Source organism: Neofelis nebulosa, chromosome 16 (genome assembly GCF_028018385.1).
Source record: "Neofelis nebulosa isolate mNeoNeb1 chromosome 16, mNeoNeb1.pri, whole genome shotgun sequence".
Classification (NCBI taxonomy): Eukaryota; Metazoa; Chordata; class Mammalia; order Carnivora; family Felidae; genus Neofelis; species Neofelis nebulosa.
This window is the reverse complement of record NC_080797.1, coordinates 5696291-5717834: the sequence shown is the minus strand read 5'-3', so window position 1 is coordinate 5717834 and position 21544 is coordinate 5696291. Positions and strand designations below refer to the sequence as shown.

Below are 21544 nucleotides of genomic sequence, written 5' to 3'. Positions count from 1 at the left end.
GAGAGACACAGGGTAAGCAGGGGAGGGGCAGAGAAGAGAGGGAGACACAGAATCGGAAGCAGGCTCCAGGCTCTGAGCCATCAGCCCAGAGCCCGACGCGGGGCTCGAACTCGCGGACCGCGAGATCGTGACCTGAGCCGAAGTCAGACGCTCAACCGACTGAGCCACCCAGGTGCCCCAAAAAACCATTTTTTTTAAAAAAGAGCCCTCCAGCCCTACTTCTTTTAAAAATTAAAACATTAAATTCTATTTTTCCCATTAAAAACGCAATGCATGTTCATTAAAGAAAATGTGGAAAGTGCATAAAAGTGAAAGGCATTTGAAAACTTGCCTAGACTTACCACCACTGTTGTTCATAATTTAGGGCAGGGGTGCCTGGGTGGCTCAGTTAAGCATCAAACTTTGGCTCGGGTCATGATCTCACAGTTGGTGAATTCGAGCCCTGCATTGGGCTCTGTGCTGACAGCTCAGAGCCTGGAGCCTGCTTCGGATTATTCTGTGTCTCCCTCTCTCTCTGCCTCTCCCCAGCTTGTGCTCTGTCTCTGTCTCTCAAAAAAAAAGATTAAAAAAAATAATAATTTAGGGTAACTTTCTTCCACTCATTTTGCTGCACACACACACACACACACACACACACACAAATACATATTGTATACATCTATATGTATAATTCCACTCTTCTCACTATGTTTTGAAAATACAGCTATTTCTCTGGAAAAACATTCCATGCTCATGGATTGGAAGAATAAATATTGTTAAAATGTCAATACTACCCAAAGCTATCTACACATTCAATGCAATCCCAATCAAAATTCCACCAGCATTCTTCTCAAAGTGGGAACAAGCAATCCTAAAATTTGTATGGAACCACAAAAGACCCCGAATAGCCAAAGTAATATTGAAGAAGAAGACCAAAGCGGGAGGCATCACAATCCCAGACTTTAGCATCTGCTACAAAGCTGTAATCATCAAGACAGCATGGTATTGGCACAAAAACAGACACAGAGGCCAATGGAATAGAATAGAGACCCCAGAATTGGACCCACAAAAGTATGGCCAACTAATCTTTGACAAAGCAGGAAAGAACATCCAATGGAAAAAAGACAGTCTCTTTAACAAATGGTGCTGTGAGAACTGGACAGCAACATGCAGAAGAATGAAACTAGACCACTTTCTTACACCGTACACAAAAATAAACTCAAAATGGATGAAGGACCTGAATGTGAGACAGGAAATGATCAAAATCCTAGAGGAGAAAGCAGGAAAAAACCTCTCTGACCTCAGCCACAGCAATTTCTTACTTGACACATCCCCAAAGGCAAGGGAATTAAAAGCAAAAATGAACTATTGGGACCTCATCAAGATAAAAACCTTCTGCACTGCAAAGGAAACAATCAACAAAACTGAAAGGCAACCAGGGCGCCTGGGTGGCTCAGTCGGTTAAGCGTCCGACTTCGGCTCAGGTCATGATCTCACGGTCTGTGAGTTCAAGCCCTGCGTCGGGCTCTGCGCTGACAGCTCAGAGCCTGGAGCCTGCTTTGGATTCTGTGTCTCCCTCTCTCTCTGACCCTCCCCTGTTCACGCTCTGTCTCTTTGTCTCAAAAATAAACATTAAAAAAAAATTAAAAAAAAAACCTGAAAGGCAACCAACGGAATGGGAAAAATATATTTGCAAATGACATATCGGACAAAGGGCTAATATCCAAAATCTATAAAGAACTCACCAAAATCCACACCCGAAAAACAAATAATCCAGTGAGGAAATGGGCAGAAGACATGAATAGACGCTTTTCTAAAGAAGACATCCGGATGGCCAACAGGCACATGAAAAGATGCTCAACGTCACTCTTCATCAGGGAAATACAAATCAAAACCACACTCGGACATCACCTCACGCCGGTCAGAGTGGCCAAAATGAACAAATCAGGAGACTATAGATGCTGGAGAGGATGTGGAGAAACGGGAACCCTCTTGCACTGTTGGTGGGAATGCAAATTGGTGCAGCCGCTCTGGAAAACAGTGTGGAGGCTCCTCAAAAAATTAAAAATAGACCTACCCTATGACCCAGCAATAGCACTGCTAGGAATTTACCCACGGGATACAGGATGCTGACGCATAGGGGCACTTGTACCCCAATGTTTATAGCAGCACTCTCAACAATAGCCAAATTATGGAAAGAGCCTAAATGTCCATCAATTGATGAATGGATGGTTTATATACACAATGGAATATTACATGGCAATGAGAAAGAATGAAATATGGCCTTTTGTAGCAACGTGGATGGAACTGGAAGGTGTGATGCTAAGTGAAATAAATCATACAGAGAAAGTCAGATACCATATGTTTTTACTCATATGTGGATCCTGAGAAACTTGAAGACCATGGGGGAGGAGAAGGGGTGGAAAACGTTACAGAGAGGGAAGGAGGCAAACCATAAGAGTCTCTTAAATACTGAGAACAAACTGAGGGTTGATGGGGGGTGGGGGAGAGGGGAAAGTGGGTGATGGGCATTGAGAGAGCACCTGTTGGGATGAGCACTGGGTGTTGTATGGAAACCAATTGGACAATAAATTATTTTAAAAAAGAAAATACAGCTATATCTCATAAATATGTGTTATTATTAACACATCACAGGTTTGTTGTTTATTAAATAATTTAATAGATACATTTTTTAAAGGTCCCTGTTTAAATTTCTAATATAATAAATGTATATAGATATGTCCCATCCAAGCAAAAGCTCTCTGGGGTCTTCAATAATTTTTAAAAGTGTAAAGAGATCCTGAGACTAAAGGCTTGTGAACTTCTCTTGAAAGATGTTGGGTCTCAAGATATGGGTGTATCAGCTTTAAAACTTATAGCTGGGGCTCCTGGGTGGCTCAGTCGGTTCAATGTCTGACTTCAGCTCAGGTCATGATTTCACCTCTCGTGAGTTCGAGCCCCGTGTCGGGCTCTGTGCTGACAGCTCACAGCCTAGAGCCTTCTTCAGACTCTATGTCTCTTAGCTCTCTGCCCTTCCCCTGCTCGTACTCTGTCTCTGTCTCTGTCTCTCTCAAAAATAAAATAAAACATTAAAAAAATTTTTTTAAACTTATAGCCATAACTCAGAGATGTTGGATCTCAAGATGTGGGTGTACCAGATTTAAAATTTATTAGCCAGACCTTAGATATGCAGTGAGGATTCTGTTGCCTGTGTCTACCTTCCTCCTTCTCCAGTCCGTATTAACCCACCCCATGGTGGTGATCGCAGTTGGGGCTTTCTCAGAGAGAGATAGACATAGAGATAGAGATAGAGATAGAGATAGAGATAGAGATAGAGATAGAGATAGAGATAGAGATATATAGGAGCAGAGGGAAGGAGAGACAGAATCCTAAGAAGGCTCCACGCCATCAGCCCAGAACCCAATGTGGGCCTCGAACCCATGAACCATGAGATCATGACCTGATCCACAGAGAGTGGGATTGAAAAAATAACCCTTTCATGTGGGAGGGAGATTCGGGTGGGAGTTGTTTATCACGCTAGCATAATCCAGCCTAACCTGCCTGATTCAATGACTCTGTGTCATAATTACTAAAAAGATTGAGATTCTCCAGGAAAAGCTCCCTTAGCAGGCTCCTTCTCCTTATCTCACCACAGCCGCCATCTTGACCCCCCCCAAAACCTTCAGAAGAAGTCAAGAGTTTCCTCCTCCTGTGCTCCTCCTATGCCGAAGGGAATGAATCTTGTTCTGCGACCATGTCCTGACCCGATTCTCCTTTCTCTTCATATTTTCACACCCTCAAGTTTGTGCAGTCTTTAAAGATTCTCATTCAACCCTATAGTGCCTTCCAATAGTCACATATTTTCCCTTCTACTAACCTTTCCTATGGATTATACACCCTGCCTCAAGTTTTCTCATCGTTTCCTAAATACCTAATCCTCTGTGAACCCGTTTTTGTTTTAACCTCTTCACCGAAGCTGGTTGCCTAAAATTGTTTGTTTTCACAGACCAAGGCTACTCTGAGCCCTTGAATTCCAAGTTTTTCCTCTAACATAGAGTTATAGGATTTCAAAATGGGGGAGGGGGGGCAGGCAGAATGATATGCTTCTCTAACATGCATAGAATCACCTAGGGATCTTGCTAAAAGGCAAATTCTGGGGCCCCGTCCCCAGAGATTCTGATTCAGTTAGGTCTAGGGTGGGAATCAATAATCTGCAGTACAGCGAGCTCCCAGAGGGTACCAACATTGCCGCTGGATTAGCCGACAGCTGGATTAGCCAACAGCTTTTCATTTTCTCCAAGTCTGAAAGCTGATGTAGGGACGGTTGTCCCTTAAATAGCAGAGGAGATCCTCTCCTCTTTGGTTGCTGCGATGAACCAGTGGGTGCAGCTCTTATAAATGATCCAAGAAGGAATCCCTAAGGTACACAGAGTTGGGAATGAGGGCAGTGGTCCTCGTCTTCTACCCTCGACACCTATCTCCAGAGCTCAGACTTGGGGTTGGGAATGAGGCTGGGGACAAAACAACTTCTCGCCTCTTTGCGGGGAGATCCCTGGTCCTGAAACACACTTTCGAGCTCTGTTTCTATGGGCAAACACGTCAGAAGAATGCGCCATTGAGAACTTTCTGTGACAGTGCGTTCTTCGGGATCTTTCTTTTCTTTTCTTTTCTTTTTAAACAAGCAAGTTTTTGATTTGGGGAAGTCACAAAAAGTTAAGTTAAAGGGAAGGGACCTTATACGTCCTCTAGCTTAATACCTTTCCTTTCTAGCTATCTTGTTGATGCAGGGTAGATATGCGGGTGACCGGAAAGACGCTATCTGGTATGCAGTGGCTCCAGCCAAGGATCTGCATTCCTGCCATCACCCCACCCTTATGCCAGGACTAGTGCCCGCTGAGCTCACCGAGTCCCTGCAAAACCTTGACAAAGCTACAAAAGCAGATACTAAAACCACTGAGAATGCTTTTAGGGATTCAGAGTGGCATGGCCCACTCACTCTGTTCCAGAAGAGAACGTTGAGATTTGACGGGCGGAAATAAGTCAAGGCCACACAGCAAAATGCTGGCATAGCCAGGACAATGAGCAAGGTTTCCTGGGACGGACAGGATCGAGGAAGACAGCAGGATGGGCTATTGCCAAGTGCATTTAGGACCTAGAGGTCCTGATAGAAGTTGAGTGTTGTTTTGTAATAATTCAGTGATCACGTCTTTCAGATATGGCAAGGACCTCTGAGTCTAATATCCCCAATTAGGATGAGGGCCCCAAGGCCCAGACGCATCCTTGGTACACAAGTTACCAATCCCTCCTACTGGAGCTTTCAAGGCACTCATTCCTAACCTCTGCTCTTTCAGATTTGTCGACTCCTGACACACGGGAGCCCAGTGAGTGTCCTTAATTTTCTTGGTAGAATCTTGAAGGAAAATCCTTCTTACTCCTTCCTAAGGGTCCCGAGCTTCCCTCTCATGCTCAGTCAGAGAGGAGAAGGATCAGTGTCTAAAGTGACATCGGAGGTGAAAAGCTGTGGGGGGCTCCTGGCATTCCTGTGCTCCCAACGTGAGTCTCCCCTGGCTTGGCTTATTGATGACAGCATAGTATGACCTCATTTATTCAAAATTAGTGACAACCGGGATGGGCTAAGTTGAGGTTTACCTTGGAGAATCAAAGAGAAAATGTCGAATAAATTATTCAAGTTAATGATATTTTATCTATTTATTTCTAATTTGTGTTTATTTGAAGAGAGAGAGAATCCCAAGCAGACTCCGCACTGAGTGTTGAGCCCAACATGGGGCTTGATCCCACAAACCGCGAGATCATGACCTGAGCCAAAATCGAGTCCGACGCTCAACCCATCGAGCCACGCAGGCGCCCCCTAGTGCTAATGATATTTAAGGAGGGCTATTTAACCTATTTAAGGGAAGATTCTTTCAAAATATTTTCCAAATACCATTTAAAGCGTATCTAGGGCTCTCTGACCCATACCTCTTGACAATTTTTAAATTAATTACACATTAGTCTTACCTGTTCAATAATAAAAAAAAAAAAAACTCTCCTGAGATTTTTCTATTAGGGAACATGTTTTCGGTCTAATTTAGTCATTATACATGTATGTAAGTGTTGTTATTAAATTATACTTCTCTAAAAACATTCTGGAATTCAGAATTTTGTTTTCCCTTAGGTGTCCTTTCAATAACGAATATAGATTAGTGAAGCTTTTCTATATGTGTGTGCATGCATTTGCTATGGTCATCATAGAGACATTGTGACTTAGGAGCAATGCATTGTAGTAACAGTTGTTATAGTGAGAAAAATACATTTCAGAATATGTGTGGTTATGTGTTATTAAATATTAGAATAGTAAACAGGTTTGTAACTCCGTTTTAAGTGAGGAATGCCATTGGCAGGAGATAATAAAGGGAATTTTTTTAATAGTATAGCTATTGATATTTCTTTTTTTAAGATTTATTTATTTTTGAGAGGGAGAGAGAGTGAGCAAGCAGGGGAGGGTCAGAGAGAGAGGGAGACACAGAATCTGAAGCAGGCTCCAGGCTCCGAGCTGCCAGCACAGAGCCCAATGTGGGGCTCGAACTCACGGACCGTGAGATCATGACCCGAGCAGAAGTCAGAGGCTTAACTGACTGAGCCACCCAGGTGCCCTTAAAGGGATTTTTTTTAAATTTTTTTTTCAACATTTTTTATTTATTTTGGGGACAGAGAGAGACAGAGCATGAACGGGGGAGGGGCAGAGAGAGAGGGAGACACAGAATCGGAAACAGGCTCCAGGCTCCGAGCCATCAGCCCAGAGCCTGACGCGGGGCTCGAACTCACGGACCGCGAGATCGTGACCTGGCTGAAGTCGGACGCTTAACCGACTGCGCCACCCAGGCGCCCCTTTAAAGGGATTTTTAAATATAAGCTCAAAACACCCAATGAGAAGAGTTTTAATTGCGAAGGAGTCAGGCAGTTGGTAAGAGAGTATAATTCACTGTAGATTCTAGGAAGCATGGCGTTGCCGAAGTTGGCCAAAGACCATGTCCTGTTTGGCACGACTTTGCTTGCTGAACCTGAGCCCACCAGTATCTAGGTTATGGTGAAAAACTCAGACACACAGAACAACAGATGACCTTAGCAGCAGCAGTGAATATGTGCCAAAGAAAATAATATTAAAAAACAGGTCCGGAGAAAGAGGGTCTTGAGCAAGACTCCAAATCGAAATCAATTTTCATGGTGCCGCTTGATTGTCTGGTTTGGTCGGCATGGATATTAAACCACGGATACTCTAACCACCTATGCTACCTACAAGAACTCACGGTAAAAGCAAACTAGGACCTCATGGCTAAAAACAATAGCACCAGAGTCGATGCACGTGGCTACAAAGTGATTGCTTCTAATTCTGCTTTGAATTAGCATACCTTGTCCGCTGACATCGTCCTAAGCCTTCCTCCCTGCTTTGGCTCACTGTCTTTAAAAGCATTTTTAAGGCCAAATTTGAACATCATACAATCCGCCCCTGGTAATGATACAGTTGGATGATTTCTAGTACATTTATACAGTTGGTGGCATCGCCCTAAGACACTTCCCTCACTCTCTATGCAGTCAACTCTTGCTTCTGCCCCTGTATCCAGTGATCTGCATTCCTTTGTGATTAATAAAAACATTTCTAACTTTAATTTATTTTTGAAAGAGAGAGTGCGAGTGGGAGAGGGCCAGAAAGAGGGCGACAGAGGATCCAAAGCAGGCTCTGAGCAGTGAGGCCAGAGCCCGATGCGGGGCTCGAGTTCACAAACCGTGAGATCATGACCTGAGCCGAAATCAAGAGTCGGCCGTTTAACCGCCTGAGTTACCCAGGCGCCCCTCCTTTGTGGTCTTTTAATTATCTTCCGTTACGGCTCTATGTTTGTAAAAACAAGCACGTTGGCCATTTTAAGAGACACAGGTTATGTTGAAACGGCTTTATTATTTCTTTTAATCCATAAATATCTGTTACTGACAAAAGTGGAAAAATCCTTAAGACTAAATCTTACTAAAGGGATACCTGTTTACAGTACATATAGAATGTGCTTTGACAAGTAAGTGAACGCTAAGATCTGTACAGAAACAGCAGGTGCATGAGCACTGCTCATCGTGAAGCTTCCTTACGAGGAACGGAGAAACTGTGTAAAGGTACAGATAGAAAGGTACTTTTCATCAGTACTACCATATAATAAACACGGAATCCGTAAATTGGGCTAATGCGTATAAATGTTCATTAATCCGCCCCCCACACCTTAGGAAATTGTGTCCCCAAACTAAAAATATTACAGTAAGAATTGCTTTTTATTAGAGAATTTCAAGAATTCTTTACTACAAAATGTCTAGTTGAGTTACAGAACTAGAGGAATATTTGCCACTACGAAGCAAATGAACAAGTCCTCTCATGGAGTGGTATTCCGGGGCACAGCAGGAGTGGGCAGCAAAGTTGGGGGGGGGGTTCTTCCCCTCCCTCGGGAGAGAAGGTGTTAAGGAAACATACGACGCCATTTCTCTTACGGATGGGAGGTTGATGGGTTGGCCGATTTACAAGATGGGTTTGATGTTGCAGACTTGCACCATCAGCTCTTGCTTCGCGAGCTTTCACCAGGAGGACGGTTGTGTCACCAGGAGGGGCTGGAAAAGCACTAGCCTGGGGTGAGTGCCCACCTCCTAGCTGCCCAGGGCGGGATGCCTCCCCCTCTTCCAGTGGGAATGGAGCCCAGTGTCCAGACTCGGTCTTCAGGACCCGGGTTCTGGAGTCAGAACATCCATTTCAACACGGACCTTTTGCCGTGTGTTCTCCTCTGTGGCTTGAAATGCACTTCCAAGCTGTCCTCAAATACAAACCTGACACCCCTGTGGGGCACCCTCTGGGCCTGTCTCCTCCAGCCTGGCCTCTCTCGGAAGTCAGAACCGCCTCCCTCCAGCTTCAAGGACCACATCACAATGAACACTTCAAATTTGGAATGCCTCAGTGACACAGACACCCGGGATAATTTAGATGTGTCCATACGAGAGGGCTTTTGTGAACGCTGTTGGTAACCTGTTGAACGGGTAGGGCCTTACCCCTGCAGGTATGAGCATCTCTGGGTGGCCGAGACCATGGAGCTCACCTCAAGACTCTAGCGAGGGGGCTAGTGGCCACCCAGGGCATCTGAGGATGTCATCATGGGGCAGGCGTTATGTGTGCAGCTCATTTGAGGTGGGGAGGAACGTGAAGAAAGGAGGGGGTGCCAATGGGGAATGAAGGCCCTAGGACGTAAGAGCTGGATGAAACTTCAAGGCTCACCTAGTCAAAGCCCCTCGTTCTACAGATGAGAAACTGAGGCACTGAGAGGGAACATGACTCGTCCTTGGTCACACAGCAAGATGGAGACAAAGCCATGTCCCCAAGAGCCTTAGCCCTGTGCTTTTCCCTCCTGTGGCATGCTGCCTTGTGAAATTAAATATAGAGCCCAGGAAGACCTATCTTTCATATTGAGTCTGTCATTAAAATGCTGCATTTATAAAAAATAACATTTGAACCCTGAAAAATACTTCATTAAAACACAACAAGCTTCCTTGAAAATACTCCAGAGCAAAATGTCCCAGGTTCAGGGAGGACAGTGGAAGGAATGTCTGTGGGAGGTGACATGTCAACTCTTCTCAGAGCAGGTGGTGATGTCTAGGGTCCAGGTCACCAGCAGCCCCTTCAGACGACCTCGGGTCAAGTCCACACTTGTGTGGATGGGATCTGAGGATGGAAGGAAGGCTGGTGGCCAAGCATCTCTGAAGAAAAATGGATTTTTTGGTGGCAGGGCTACTGGTAATGGAGATTTCTCCACGCCTGGAGAGTCATGAGGCTCTCCCGTCTTTTGAGAGAAAGGGGGAAAATCCGTGACACATAGGAGCAGGACAGATGTAAGCAAGGTGGCAGAGTGGCCGAGAGCCACCAAGGATATGAATCTTTGGCCAGAACAGGAGCCTCTGGGCTCGTGGCAGGCTGGGCAGGAGCTTCAGGGAATTTCCAGCTGCAGAAACCAAAGCTGACCGTCAAACCATGATGTCTCCGACAGGCCAGCTTCTCTCCCTAACCTCCCAAAGATCAGAGAGGTAGAGCCCTTGGCTGCATGGCCTGGAGAATCATCTTGTGGGGGCAGGAGGTGAAGGATAAACCAATGAGGCCAACAGAAGTCTTGAAGAATGTGTCATTCCTTGCTTGTTTTCACCAAGGGCTGTAAGTTTTAGAACTTAGAGGATAGCAGGATGGAGGTAAACAAATTAGGGATGGAGGGAGATAAATGGAGGAAGAGGGCAGGGCCAGGGAGTTGAGAGGAGGGAAAAACTGGAAATGGCATAGAAGACTGAGGTTAAAATAGGAGTTTCTGGGTGTGAGAGTGGAAAGAGGGGAGAAATTTGAGCTAAGGGGAAAGTCTGGAACTTTCACCCAAGGCACTGGGGAGTCCCGAGGGTACAACTCCAGTCTGGGGGATCCAGGAATTCGTGGGAAATCCTTTGTAACCTATGAACTTATGGAGCCAAGAGTTAACTGGAAGAAGCAAGACGGGAAAGGCGGAAGGGCATGAAGGATGGCGAGAGCTTCACTGCCATCAAAGACCAAGGGGACCTGTGAGATCCTTCAGGGCAGGAGAGAGCCTATGCAGAGCCCCATCCATTCCCACCAGAGCAATGGAGACACACACAGAGACCACAACAAGCAGAAGGAAGTTGAGGGCTCTGAGCTGCCCTTGCTGGGAAAGAAGGGCTTTCACCACGGGGATGGATGGCCCTTCTATGCCTAGTGGTGCTAGTGGCCACCAGCCTGGTGGGGCTGGCAGTCAGGGTATCTGGGTTCCAGCCCAGAACCTCCTCTTTCCTGTTATGTGAGCTTGCCTGGTCATGTGGCTTTGCTTGTTCTACAAACGTGGATGGGAAGTTGAATAAATGAGATGTTTCTGTATCCCAGTGAAGACATAATTTTATGGATTTTTAAATGGGGGACTGAATTGGAGCAAGTTTGTAGACTTCTCTTTCTCCTTCTTTCCTTCCTTCCTTCCTTCCTTCCTTCCTTCCTTCCTTCCTCCTTCCCTCCCTCCCTTCCTCCTTTTTCCTTCCTTCCTTCCTTCCTTCCTTCCTTCCTTCCTTCCTTCCTCCTGCCCTCCCTCCCTCCTTTCCTTTCTTCCTTCCTCCCTCCACTCCTTCCTTCTTTCTTTCTTTCCTTCCTCCCTTCCTTCCTGACCCAAGTGAGAAGCAGAAGAATAATTTAAATAAAGTAAACGTTAGGTAGGATTTTCTGATCTGACTGACAGCAGAGGTTTTGAACCAGACAGCAATAAGGCTGGGATGAGAAATGCTTTGGAATCAACCTATCAAACAGCCCCTGAGACAGACAGACAGGCAGACAGACAGGGCAGGGGAGAAGCATCATGCTGACGGCTGCAGAACTCAGTGCCAAGATGCTTCTGACCCGGGATGAGATCAGGTTTCTGGTTCGGCGTGTGTATGTGTGCAGACACCTGGGGAGGGGATGTTCACCCTTTCCCCTCCGCACCAGCAGGCAGCCTTAGAGGGGAGGCTGGATTAGAGGACAGTGGGTTTAGGGGGACCAGCTGTGAGAGGTACACTTTCGTCTCTGGGAGTGCCCTACTGCTCCATTTAGATTGGCTTCCTCCCCCCAGCCCTCTTAGCCTTGCCTTCCAGAACAAACGCTCATAAAACCTTGGGGACCAGCCCCTTGAGAAGGTTTATGTGTTTGTAGGGGAGGAAAGCAGAGAGTGATCCCTGTCCTCACAGCCTCACAGTCTCGGTGATGCTCCCCCAGTGGGGAAGCTGAGAGCTGTGTTCACCACCTCCAGCCTTAATCCCCTCATGATGAGCCTTGAGGGGGAGACAAGAGCTTTGGAATTCTTGAAATAAGTAAAAGGACTTAGTCGATTGAGTTTTCGGTGGATCGTAGACGTGGTGAGATTAAAAATTCCAAGGGCTGACGCTGGGGTGGGGGGTGGGGGGGTTCTTCCTGCCCAACCCCCGTGTTAAAGGACCATACATGTTGTATGCAGAACTGGGGGAACCTAGAACCCCAGTTTAAGGTCACTGCTTTTGGAGTCCGAGTGTGGCGACAGTCGTATATTTTTGTATCATACCTTTACCTGCCAGTCTGGGGCTGATTCCCCGCGCCCCAGCCCAAGGAAGTGCCCTGGCCCTGAGAATGGGGGAGACCTTCTCTCCCCCCAGGCTCTGGTCTTCGGGAGTTGGATGCTGCTTAGTTCACGGTTCACTCTCCAGGAGGCTGTTACACCCTGCCCACTGCCCACGTTGGAGGCAGAGAAGGGGCTGAGATGGGCTGGCAGGGGCCAGTCCCCCAATAGAGCTGAAGGCCTGGGTCCGCCCGGTGCCCGAGTACCCCCTGCAGGGGAAGGGTGGGGAGCTGCCCAGTTAACCCCCAGACCCAGAGCCCTGGAGTAGCATTGTCTGCATTTGCCAATGGGTCTCTGTTGCTTTGATCCAGAAGAGGCACTGGTCTGAAGCAGCAACAGCCAGGAGAGAGAAATGGAAGGGCAGGGGGAGTGGGGAGGGGGCAGGGAGAAGGAGCACTGAACAGAGAAGGGGCCAAGCGGGTGGGCAGCGGTGGGGAGAGAGGGGTGGGCACGGTTCAAGGCCACTGCCTGGGGTCCTCCAACACTGGGGGCCAAGCCACCCTCCCTAGAGGCCTCTGCCTCAGCCTGCGCCTTGGGAGACAGGCAGAGCCCGGGGCGATGGGGATGGCGAGCCCCTGAGGCCCCGGGGCATCACAGTGGCTCTCTCCACCTTCTGCTCTCTGGCCACGGGCAGAGAGGCCTCTGGGGAGCAGAGCAAAGGAGGGGAAGGCAGGCCTGAGTGTCGGGCCATAGTTCAGACCTAGAGGCCTGGAGGAAGGGTGGACATAGGTTGATGGGGAGGATACCCCCAAAGTCCCTGTACCCCATTGTGACTTTCCTCTGGGTGGGCTCCAGCAAAGCCCCAGAGAGCTCGGGGGCCACACACCTAGAGCCCGAGGAAGGGGTCGGTGGGGGGCGGGGGCTGCAGGTGGGGCAACCAGCTAGAACTGGGTGGGGGGGGTTCCCCACAACGGGGGAGGCAGCTGAAGAAAGGGAGCCCCTCCCTATCCTGGGGCTTGGGGGAGGGGCGCAGGGCAGGGGGAAGGGCCACTCGGTGGGGACCAGAGAGTTCCAGCAGGCAGAAGAGAACGTTATTGTGCTTATGGACACAGCAGCTCCCTGGCTCTGAGAGAGCAAGCAGACAGTTTGTAGGCACTAGAAGATTTCTGTGATGCGGTCGAAGGGAAATGAATGAGACCAAGTAGCCTATTTGGTCAGCCCGTTGACTGCACCTGCTGGCCAGTCCAAACCCAGGGGATGGGGGGCTTGGGACCAAGGTCAGGCCAGGGTCTCTCGGCCCGACAGAACCTGCAGGGGGGGAGGGACATGGGGCTGAAGGGAGTTAGTGGTGGTGGGGCGGGGGGAGGCGGGGCTGGGGCCTAGCCCCTCCCCTCACTCCCCTGGATGCTTCTGGAAGAGTGAGAGAGATCGCTCTAGATCCCAGGTGTGAGTGTGCCCGGCCAGGCCACCGGGGCCGTGTCTCCCGGCGTATGGCTTTCTGGGCAGAGGCGGCCCGCCCCCACCTCCTGCAGACGGGACAAGGCAGGGCGGCCACACGCGGCTAGGGGCTCCGCTCCCGGCCCCGCCCCGCCCCGCCCGGCCAGTCACACGGTCACTTCCGTCTTGCTGGCCGTGTAGCAGGTGTGGTGGCCCGGGATGTAGTGCAACTGCTCCACCGTGTTGTGTCTGCGGGAGGCGAAGGCCTGGCGCCTGGCGGCCGTCTGGCTCTGGCCCAGGGTGGCGTAGGAGTTATTGGAGGCACTGGGATGGGAGTGCATCTTGGTCATGCGGTAGCGGTCCAGCACGGGCGTGGACACAAAGACGTCCGTGTGCGAGAGGGCCCGCGACAGGGACTGCTCGGGGAGGGCCGTCCGCTCCGGGGACAGCAGCGGGTCCTGGGAGTGCAGGCGCTCCGTGGAGAGCAGCTGCTCGTCGGACAGGATGCGGTCATAGGGCAAGCCGAAGTCGTCGGGCAGGCCCCGCTCTGGGGACAGAACCCTGTCCTGTGACATGGCCCGGATGGGCCGGCGGGGCCGCTCCCGCGGTAAGGGCTTCTGGGACATCTGGATGACATTGAGGGGGAGGGTGCCGCGGGCGGCCAGGTCAGGCAGAAGCCGCCGCCTCATGTAATATTCGTCAGCCTCTTTGTCAGCTGGGGAGAGAGACAGACAGAGAGAGAGAGAGAGAGAGGAGTCAGCTGGGGTGACAGCGTGACAGCACAGCCCAGACGGGTGGAGGAGTGCAAACCAGTCCCCAGGGTCTTGTTAGACGCAGGTCCTGGTTCAGACCTCCTGGCCTGGGGTGGACCTGAGAGTCTGCGTCTCCACCCGGCTCCCAGGCAATGCCGATGCCTCTGGTCTAGGACCACCTTGAGTCTCCAAGGGTGGACGGGCTCCCTCGAGGTCCCCAGGGGGCTCAAGGCACAGTTGATGGCACAGCCAAGCCCCTGAAATCCCGCTTCGACCACACCGTGGTCCTGAGAGAGACCGGGTCTTGCGGAAACCCCCGGGAGGCAGTTGGCGGCCTTCTGAGGAAGTTCAGAGCCTCTCTCCAGGGAAGCCGGGTTGCGGAACCAGACTCCCGCTACAGTGAAGTCGAGACGCTCCGACCAAGAGGCACTCGTGAAAATGCTTAGCTGGTAACTTAGGAACATAGTAACACCCCCCCTGAGGTGGCGGTGACAGCCAGCCCACAGGAAACCAGCACCCGCCCCCAGTCCCACACACACCCAGAATCAAGCCTACACCCACGTCGCCTGTGCCCACAACACGGCCAAGGCAGTCCTATATTTGGACTTCGCTCAATGCTCCACCCGTTCTCCCCATCCGGGAGGCCCTCCCACGCTCACACTGACTGCTACACCCTTGAATGTACCCAGGACACACGCGAGCCTGCTTTGGCCCGAATTTCAGGAATGAGGCGTCCTGCGGTTTTCTAAATCTCTGCAGAATGTGGCAATTCTGACTGCTCCCCGGTTTTCCCAGAGAGTCACGGATGGGTAGGTCCTGCCTCCCTCCTCCCCGCCGTTCATCGAGCCCTCGGATCATCAGGGACCCCCGCTTCTAGCCGTAGAAGCTCACCGCGGAGGTGGCTGATGTGGACCCACGGGATGGACTCCGTCAGGGCAGATTACCCCAGAGCGTCAAGTAAAGACTCGGCCCCACAGCTGGGTGGTTATGAAAACAGACCCATGAGGGCATGGAGGCAGGAGGTCCAAGGGTCAGAAAGCTAGGAAAGAAGACCTCTCCTCTTCTTGTTGACCTCTCCATGTACCTTGTTGACATTGTAATGGGTCTTCATGGGTCTTAAGCCCATCCGTGTTCAGATCCCCCCCAGACTCAAATGGCAGAGCTGGGACCACCGGAGGAACGGCACCCCGCGAGGAAACGGGGTGTGTGCACGGGAGAGGGGAGGCTCGGGTTCTCAAGGCAGCGTTGGCCGGGTTAGAGAGGGAGCTGGTTTCTGGGCCCTTCCAAAGCCGGGTCTCTGGGAAGGGTCTCACACAAGGCTGTGGCACTGGCAGCCTCCACTCTAAGGTAAGGCAGGGCATGAGGAATGTGGTTTGAAGACGGCGGGTGCTGGGTGAGGCTGGGGGAAGGCTTTCTCTTGCGGTTAAACTCGTCCATGGCGCTGCCTCCCACGGGAACGTGGCTCTGATGATTCTGTGGCCTCCACTCTATCTACGGGGACATGGATCCAGGCCATAGCGAACAGACACAAGGGGCTTCCCGTCCGCTCTTCCCAGGCTACACCTTACTCTTTATTCTCGAAACTCCAGACCCATCCCCTCCGGTGTAGGGCAAGAGAGGGAAGCGCAGGAAGGTGTCGCAAAGGCCCCGGAGCAGACCCCAAACGCGAGGTAATGGTACTTACTTAGCCGCTTCAGGGATGAGTACCTGCTGGGGTGGGTCTTCACCGCAGACTCATAGGAGGGGGGCAGGTGGGCCAAGTTCTGGAAGGAGCGGGAGAAGGAGAGGTCATAGGGCTCCGTGGCCGACGTCAGGATGTTGTTCATCCGTGGCTTTTCTGCAAAAGAAGGGGGTGGGGTGCGTCGCGTTGGCGAGGAGGATGGGCCGGCAGGAGGGGAGGATCCGAGTTCTAGCTCTCACTCCCTATCCTGCTTTCCTGGCCCCCCTGTACTAGAACGTGGGTGGTGCTGGTGACTTGGTTTCCCCCATGCTCAGTTCCAGTTGCCTCCAAGGCTAGGGACAGGTGCTGTTTTAGCCGCCGCTGGCCGTGCTGGCGGCCTATCCCTCTTTGAATGACAGACTCCTTCTCCCTGCGCGCTGCTGTGCTTTCTGAGGACAAGGTAAGCCTGTTGGAGCTGAGGGCGGTCCTAAAAGTGTGTGAAAGTTCTGTCCTGTCCCTAACAGCTCTCAGGCCCAGGGGGAAAAATCTCCGTTGGAAATAGGTGGGGTGACGGTGGTCTCGTCCACGTACTCACAGGACGGGGTCCAGGACCCAGGTTCACCGAGACTCCATCCCACGCTGCCCATGACGTTATTCCGTCCCTCAATGCCAGCCCTCAGGTCCCCCCTTCCGCCTCCAGCCTCCCCAAACCCCGCCCCTGACAGGCCACCTACGAAGCCACTCCCTCCTCCTCCAGTTCCTTCCCCAAAAGTTCTGGGGGCCACGTTAGGAAGAGCACAGGGGTTGGAGGGGGAGAGAAGGTGCGGGTGTGGGGGAGGGGGGTGGTTGGGCAGGAAGGAAGCAGGCAGGCATGTCTTGGTGCTTGACTGACTTTCTGAGCCTTAGCAAGAAATCAACAGTGGAAACAGTGGTGCCATTCCCCGAAATGAGGTGGGCAGGTGGCTCTCTCATTGTCCCTCCATACTCTTTGGTTTGGGGCACCCAGAGAAGGGCCAGGCTGTGGCTCCCCACGCCTCTTGGCAGAGAGAGTGCCGAACTCCAGAAGTCAGGAATTCTATGAACCGGGGACAAAGAGAAGAACTGCCAGGCTTGGTCCAAGGGCAGCCTCACTACAGGGAACTCCCAGCTTCTCTATCCTTCCTGCCTTCACTGGTACCCCTAAACGCTGGGGGTGGAGCCAAGGGAGCCCAGCCAATGAGCTGGCATTCATGCCAGCTCGGTACATATGTGAGGGGGTGAGGGACGCTCTACGTCCCCGAGAGATCAGAACATGCTGTACAGAAAGAGCCTCCCTGGCATGGATCGGGACAGACGCCAGGAAGCGGGGTGGGCAGGAAGCTGGGAGCACTGCTCTCCGGAGCTGGGTGACAGCCACCAGTCCTTTGCTCCTACTGCTTCACTTTCAGTGATGCTGGGGAAAGAAGGAGCTTCCCTCTGCCCGTTGGCATCATCCCGCCACCGAGGGCATTGCTCAGCTCACCCACTTCCAAATGCAACATTTCTGGGTGCTCCTACCCACCCCGCTCTGTCCTCCAATTCATGCTGCTGAGCCAAGGCCAGCTCTTCCTCGCCCTCGGCCTCCACCATGATCACCCCTGCCCCCTTGCTCAGCCTCTCCCTCCTATTGCAATGTCCTTCCTTACTCGTCCTGTGCCCAGATTGGCTCTTCGCTCAAGACTCTCCGCTCCAGCCACGTCACGTCTTTTCAGCCCCCTGTGGCATCTGGTCCTCAAGCCCCTGTTGCCGCTTCCCTAGACAATGCCACACATTTCCGTGTCTATGTGGTCTCTAATCATTTGACTTGATCTGCTCTTGGGGATCTCCAAAGACTGCAATATCCTTAACAGTAGACACCTTGCTTTCCCCTTTGGCTGATGGCTTCACCGTGCTTGGCCCCAAATAAGGACCCAGTTAATGCTCTCTGGTTAATCAAGTCGACACAGTCCACCTTCCCTCTTAATAGTCTCGCCGCCAGCTCCTGGGGAAAGCGTAGCCCCCAACGAAGAGACGCGGGGGAAACCTTGCCTCCCCCAGGCTGTGAGCGGCTCACGGGGCAGAGACCGGGTCTCGCCTACCCTCATGCCCCTGCAGCAGGTGGAAAAAGAAGAGAGGGAGAGGAGGGATGAATGGCTTCTTCTGCACCCAGGAGGTGTTAGCTCCTTCTGGAGAGCAAGCCTTTCAGAATGTTCAGGAGTGAGCAGAGCACTCCTCGCTCGCCTTTTCGGGCTCCTCTTCCTGCTGCTGCCTCATCGCCGTGGGCATCCCCCCCAGGCTCTCTGCTTCTGCATTCTGCTTTTCTCTTTCAGCCTTCTTGCACGGATTGCCCCCCACTCGCAGGGCATCGGTTCCGGCCTCCAAGGCGTCACTTACTTACATCTTCAGCTGCAACCTCCCTCCAGGCTTCATGTCTGCATTTCTAGCTGCCTGCTGAATCCTTTTTCTTGAGTCTCCTCTGGTCTCTAGCTTTAGATGTCCAGATCCAAATTCACCATCAACAGCTTCCTCTCCTCTGCACACTGGCTTGCTTTCCTGACTCCTTAGATTGCCTTTCTAAGAACCCCCATCCTTCTCAATGATCACGGCTCACCATTTTACTCACTGTTGACTCTCGTCAACCATACTCGCCCCGTCACTAAGTTTTCTCGGTCCTTTCTCCAAAATATTTTATATCCGAGCCCTTCTTTCTTTTCCCACTGTCCACATCACCACTGGTAGCTGCCGCTTCCTCACTGATCTCTCCAGTTTCTTTCAGTTCTGGTTTCCCCTGGTCCCTGCAACCTTAAACATCTTATTAAACTAGCTTTCATCACATAGTTCCACTAGGAGCCCAGCACTAGAGGGGGACATCAAAATAGTCCACTTCTGTCTTCCTAATTATAATGCTCAACACCTCAATGCAGAAGCAGAGCACAGTCTCACAAGAGGGTTGTCAGTCTCTCTGCCAAGCGAGCCACATAATTTATCTCTGTTTTGAGTTTCTCTCTCACTAAACTTTAATGATGTTTTCACTCCTTCAGAGCAAAGGCAGCAAAGCGACTGATGGTTCATAATCTCCATGGCTGTCTTATGTTCTACCAAGTTTGGAGCGGGTACCAAAAATAGTTTTACTCTGCAGTGCTAGGTGTTAAGTTGTGATCAGGAGGATGTTATAAGAAGGGCACGTGGGTTTTGTAAACCTCTGGCGCTATGCCCACCCTCCTGTGCTCTCCAACCTTCACCTTCTTCCCCTGTCAGGAGGCTAACGCTCGGATCACCTGGGTTGGTTTTGAGTGTGTCATCAAATCTTAAGTGGTTTGGGGAGGACTGATAGAGTTTATGCCAAGTCGCACGTCATTAGTCAATGGTACCACATGTAGACTTGGGCAAATGAGCGTGCTCGCTCTTTGCTCTGGACATATGGAATTTATGACTCCAAGAAGTGATCTAGCGTGCACACGAGAATGGGTTAGGAAAGGGTCTCCCTCCTTCCCTTCCGTGGCAGAAGATCACTCTGGTTTCCGAGACAGAACGCTGGGAGACAATGGTCTAAGAGTGGGACTGAGCCACTGTGGGCTCCTTACACCTCCTGAGCTCCAGTGAGTCATGACCATATGTCTGATGCCTGACGGGAATCAGGAGTCAAGATGGAGCCCCTGGGGATGGGGACGGAACACGGAATGCTCATAGCCATCTCTCACCATGTGTAGGGGTCTGGGTAGCACTGCTTAAAATCGGATGGTTATACTGGCGATCACCTGGAAATCATAGAAAAGAGATTTTTAAAGAAGAGTTCAGGCATTCCATTGTCTCTTCCACATAGCGGCGCCTCTCTTGACGTCTAATGTGCTTCTCTGAGCCAAAGGAAGCCCCCCTTACAGGCCTGGGCCCTCTTATGCCCTGGAAATATGAAGGGCAGAAGGCAGTGTATTAGGTGCAAAGAGCCTTCCTCTGCTGTTTGTGTCCCTCTCCTCCTGCATCAGGGCTTCCTCTGTCACCATGGAGACCCGCCCACATCTGTGGATCTGGCTGACCACAACAGAGGTTTGTTGGGGTGGAGGTGGGTGGAAGAGAAGGATAGAGACTAAGGGGCACTTGACAAGTATACATATATGGGGTGGGGGACTGGCCAGGGGAAGTAGACCTTTTTGGGGGGAGGAGGATTGTAGGGCATCGTTAGCCAGGAAGGGGATGCCCTAACTTAAGGTGGTTGCACCTTTATGGGGCTTTGATTTGTCTTGAGTCTTTATACACAGGTGCCTGGGTGCATCCTGAGATGGGGCAAGCTGACGGGAACCGTCAGCTTGGGATCAGGAACCCCGCGTTCTAGGCTCTGTCCTGCCTAGAAATGACACAGCCCAACATTTCAAAAGTCCACATCGATTGAACAAGTCACAAAGTTAATGGAGTCACAGTTGCCAAAGCACAGAGTTCAAGGCAATCTAAGATCTTCTTAGACCCAATGACAGTGTGGTTTTGCCATGAAAACACACTTCATCCCTGTGTTATTGCTTCAACTCAACATTGTATTTTTGCATCTAATTTTAACTAAAGCAAGGGGTAAAGGGGGCACATAGCCTTTGGTCTAGTTTATCTAAACCATGGATTACAGCCACGCCATCGTCTTGGGGCTAGAAGCTCTGTGTCTGTTTCCTTCTATCTTGCTATTGGAGCCATGTTTTCTACTGTTGGCCGTAGTCTTTGGTTGCTCACTATAAAGCATTCTCACCAGATAGCTTTTCCTCTTGTATTCTCAACATACTAGTGTTTCATGAAGGCTCTACCTTCTTACCCAGACTGATAGTTCTCAAATTTACACCTCTCATTCGAGGTCTGTCTGGTGTGGAGGGTTCGATTTTAAATTGCTTGTGGACATGGCCTTGAAATTCCTGCCCTTAGCCCAAACCATGATGTCCCAAAGTTAGCTCATCATCTCATTGCTTTATCCTCCCATGGTCAAGCTTCTGTCTGTCCGTGACACTAATGTTTCATGGGCTTGAATGTAAAGCTCCAGTCATGGTCCACCATTTCCCTCCCTTCATCCTCCATAACCGGTGAGTTCCCCAAATCCTGTTCTTACAGTCACCCCGTGAATCCAGGCCTATAATATATCTTTTTGTCCAGATTTCTCTTAGCTCTAGTCTCTGGCCATTTCCAAGACAAATCATCCTGGGGACTCCTTCTAGACAAAATTTCCCATATGAATGGAATCATGACATTTTTCCTTTGGTTCAGTCCAGACTCTTTAAATAGTCATGGACAACTATCCAGTGGGGGTGTGAGTTTGGGCAACAAGCCAGACTTTCTCACATAAAGATATTCTTCCCTCCCAAGACAGAATATTAAGTTATATCCAGGGGAAAGAAAACATTTGCAAAAGGTTGAATCAATTTTGCACTGGATGTGGATTTAAGCAAGAGGAGAGAATCCAGGAAGGGAGATAATGGATAGATTTTTTTTTTCTTTTTTTTTGCTTGTCCTCCAGAGGCAAGCAGAAAAAAAAGTTTCATTGCTTTATGGGTTTTTTGGGGTTTTTTTGGTATATTTGCTTTTGGGCAGTATGGCAACCTCAAAGAGACAGCTACAAAAAAAAT

At 50.4% G+C, this 21544-nt stretch overlaps 1 protein-coding gene across 4 annotated transcripts in view; it reads right to left on the bottom strand.

Annotated features, from left to right (window-relative positions):
- Window positions 1–7913: 7913 nt before the first annotated feature.
- SHISA6 (shisa family member 6) overlaps window positions 7914–21544 on the bottom strand; it is a 284097-nt gene continuing 270466 nt past the window's right edge. For 2 of the 4 annotated variants that reach the window (XM_058705523.1, XM_058705525.1), the window contains 3 exons: window positions 19652–19708; window positions 15978–16130; window positions 7914–14256 (listed from right to left, as the gene is read on the bottom strand). In XM_058705523.1, coding sequence (XP_058561506.1) covers window positions 13709–14256; window positions 15978–16130; window positions 19652–19708 — 758 coding nt within the window. In that variant the 3' untranslated portion in view covers window positions 7914–13708. The remainder of the gene's footprint in view (window positions 14257–15977; window positions 16131–19651; window positions 19709–21544) is intronic. The other 2 variants (XM_058705524.1, XM_058705526.1) reach the window with 1 other exon arrangement.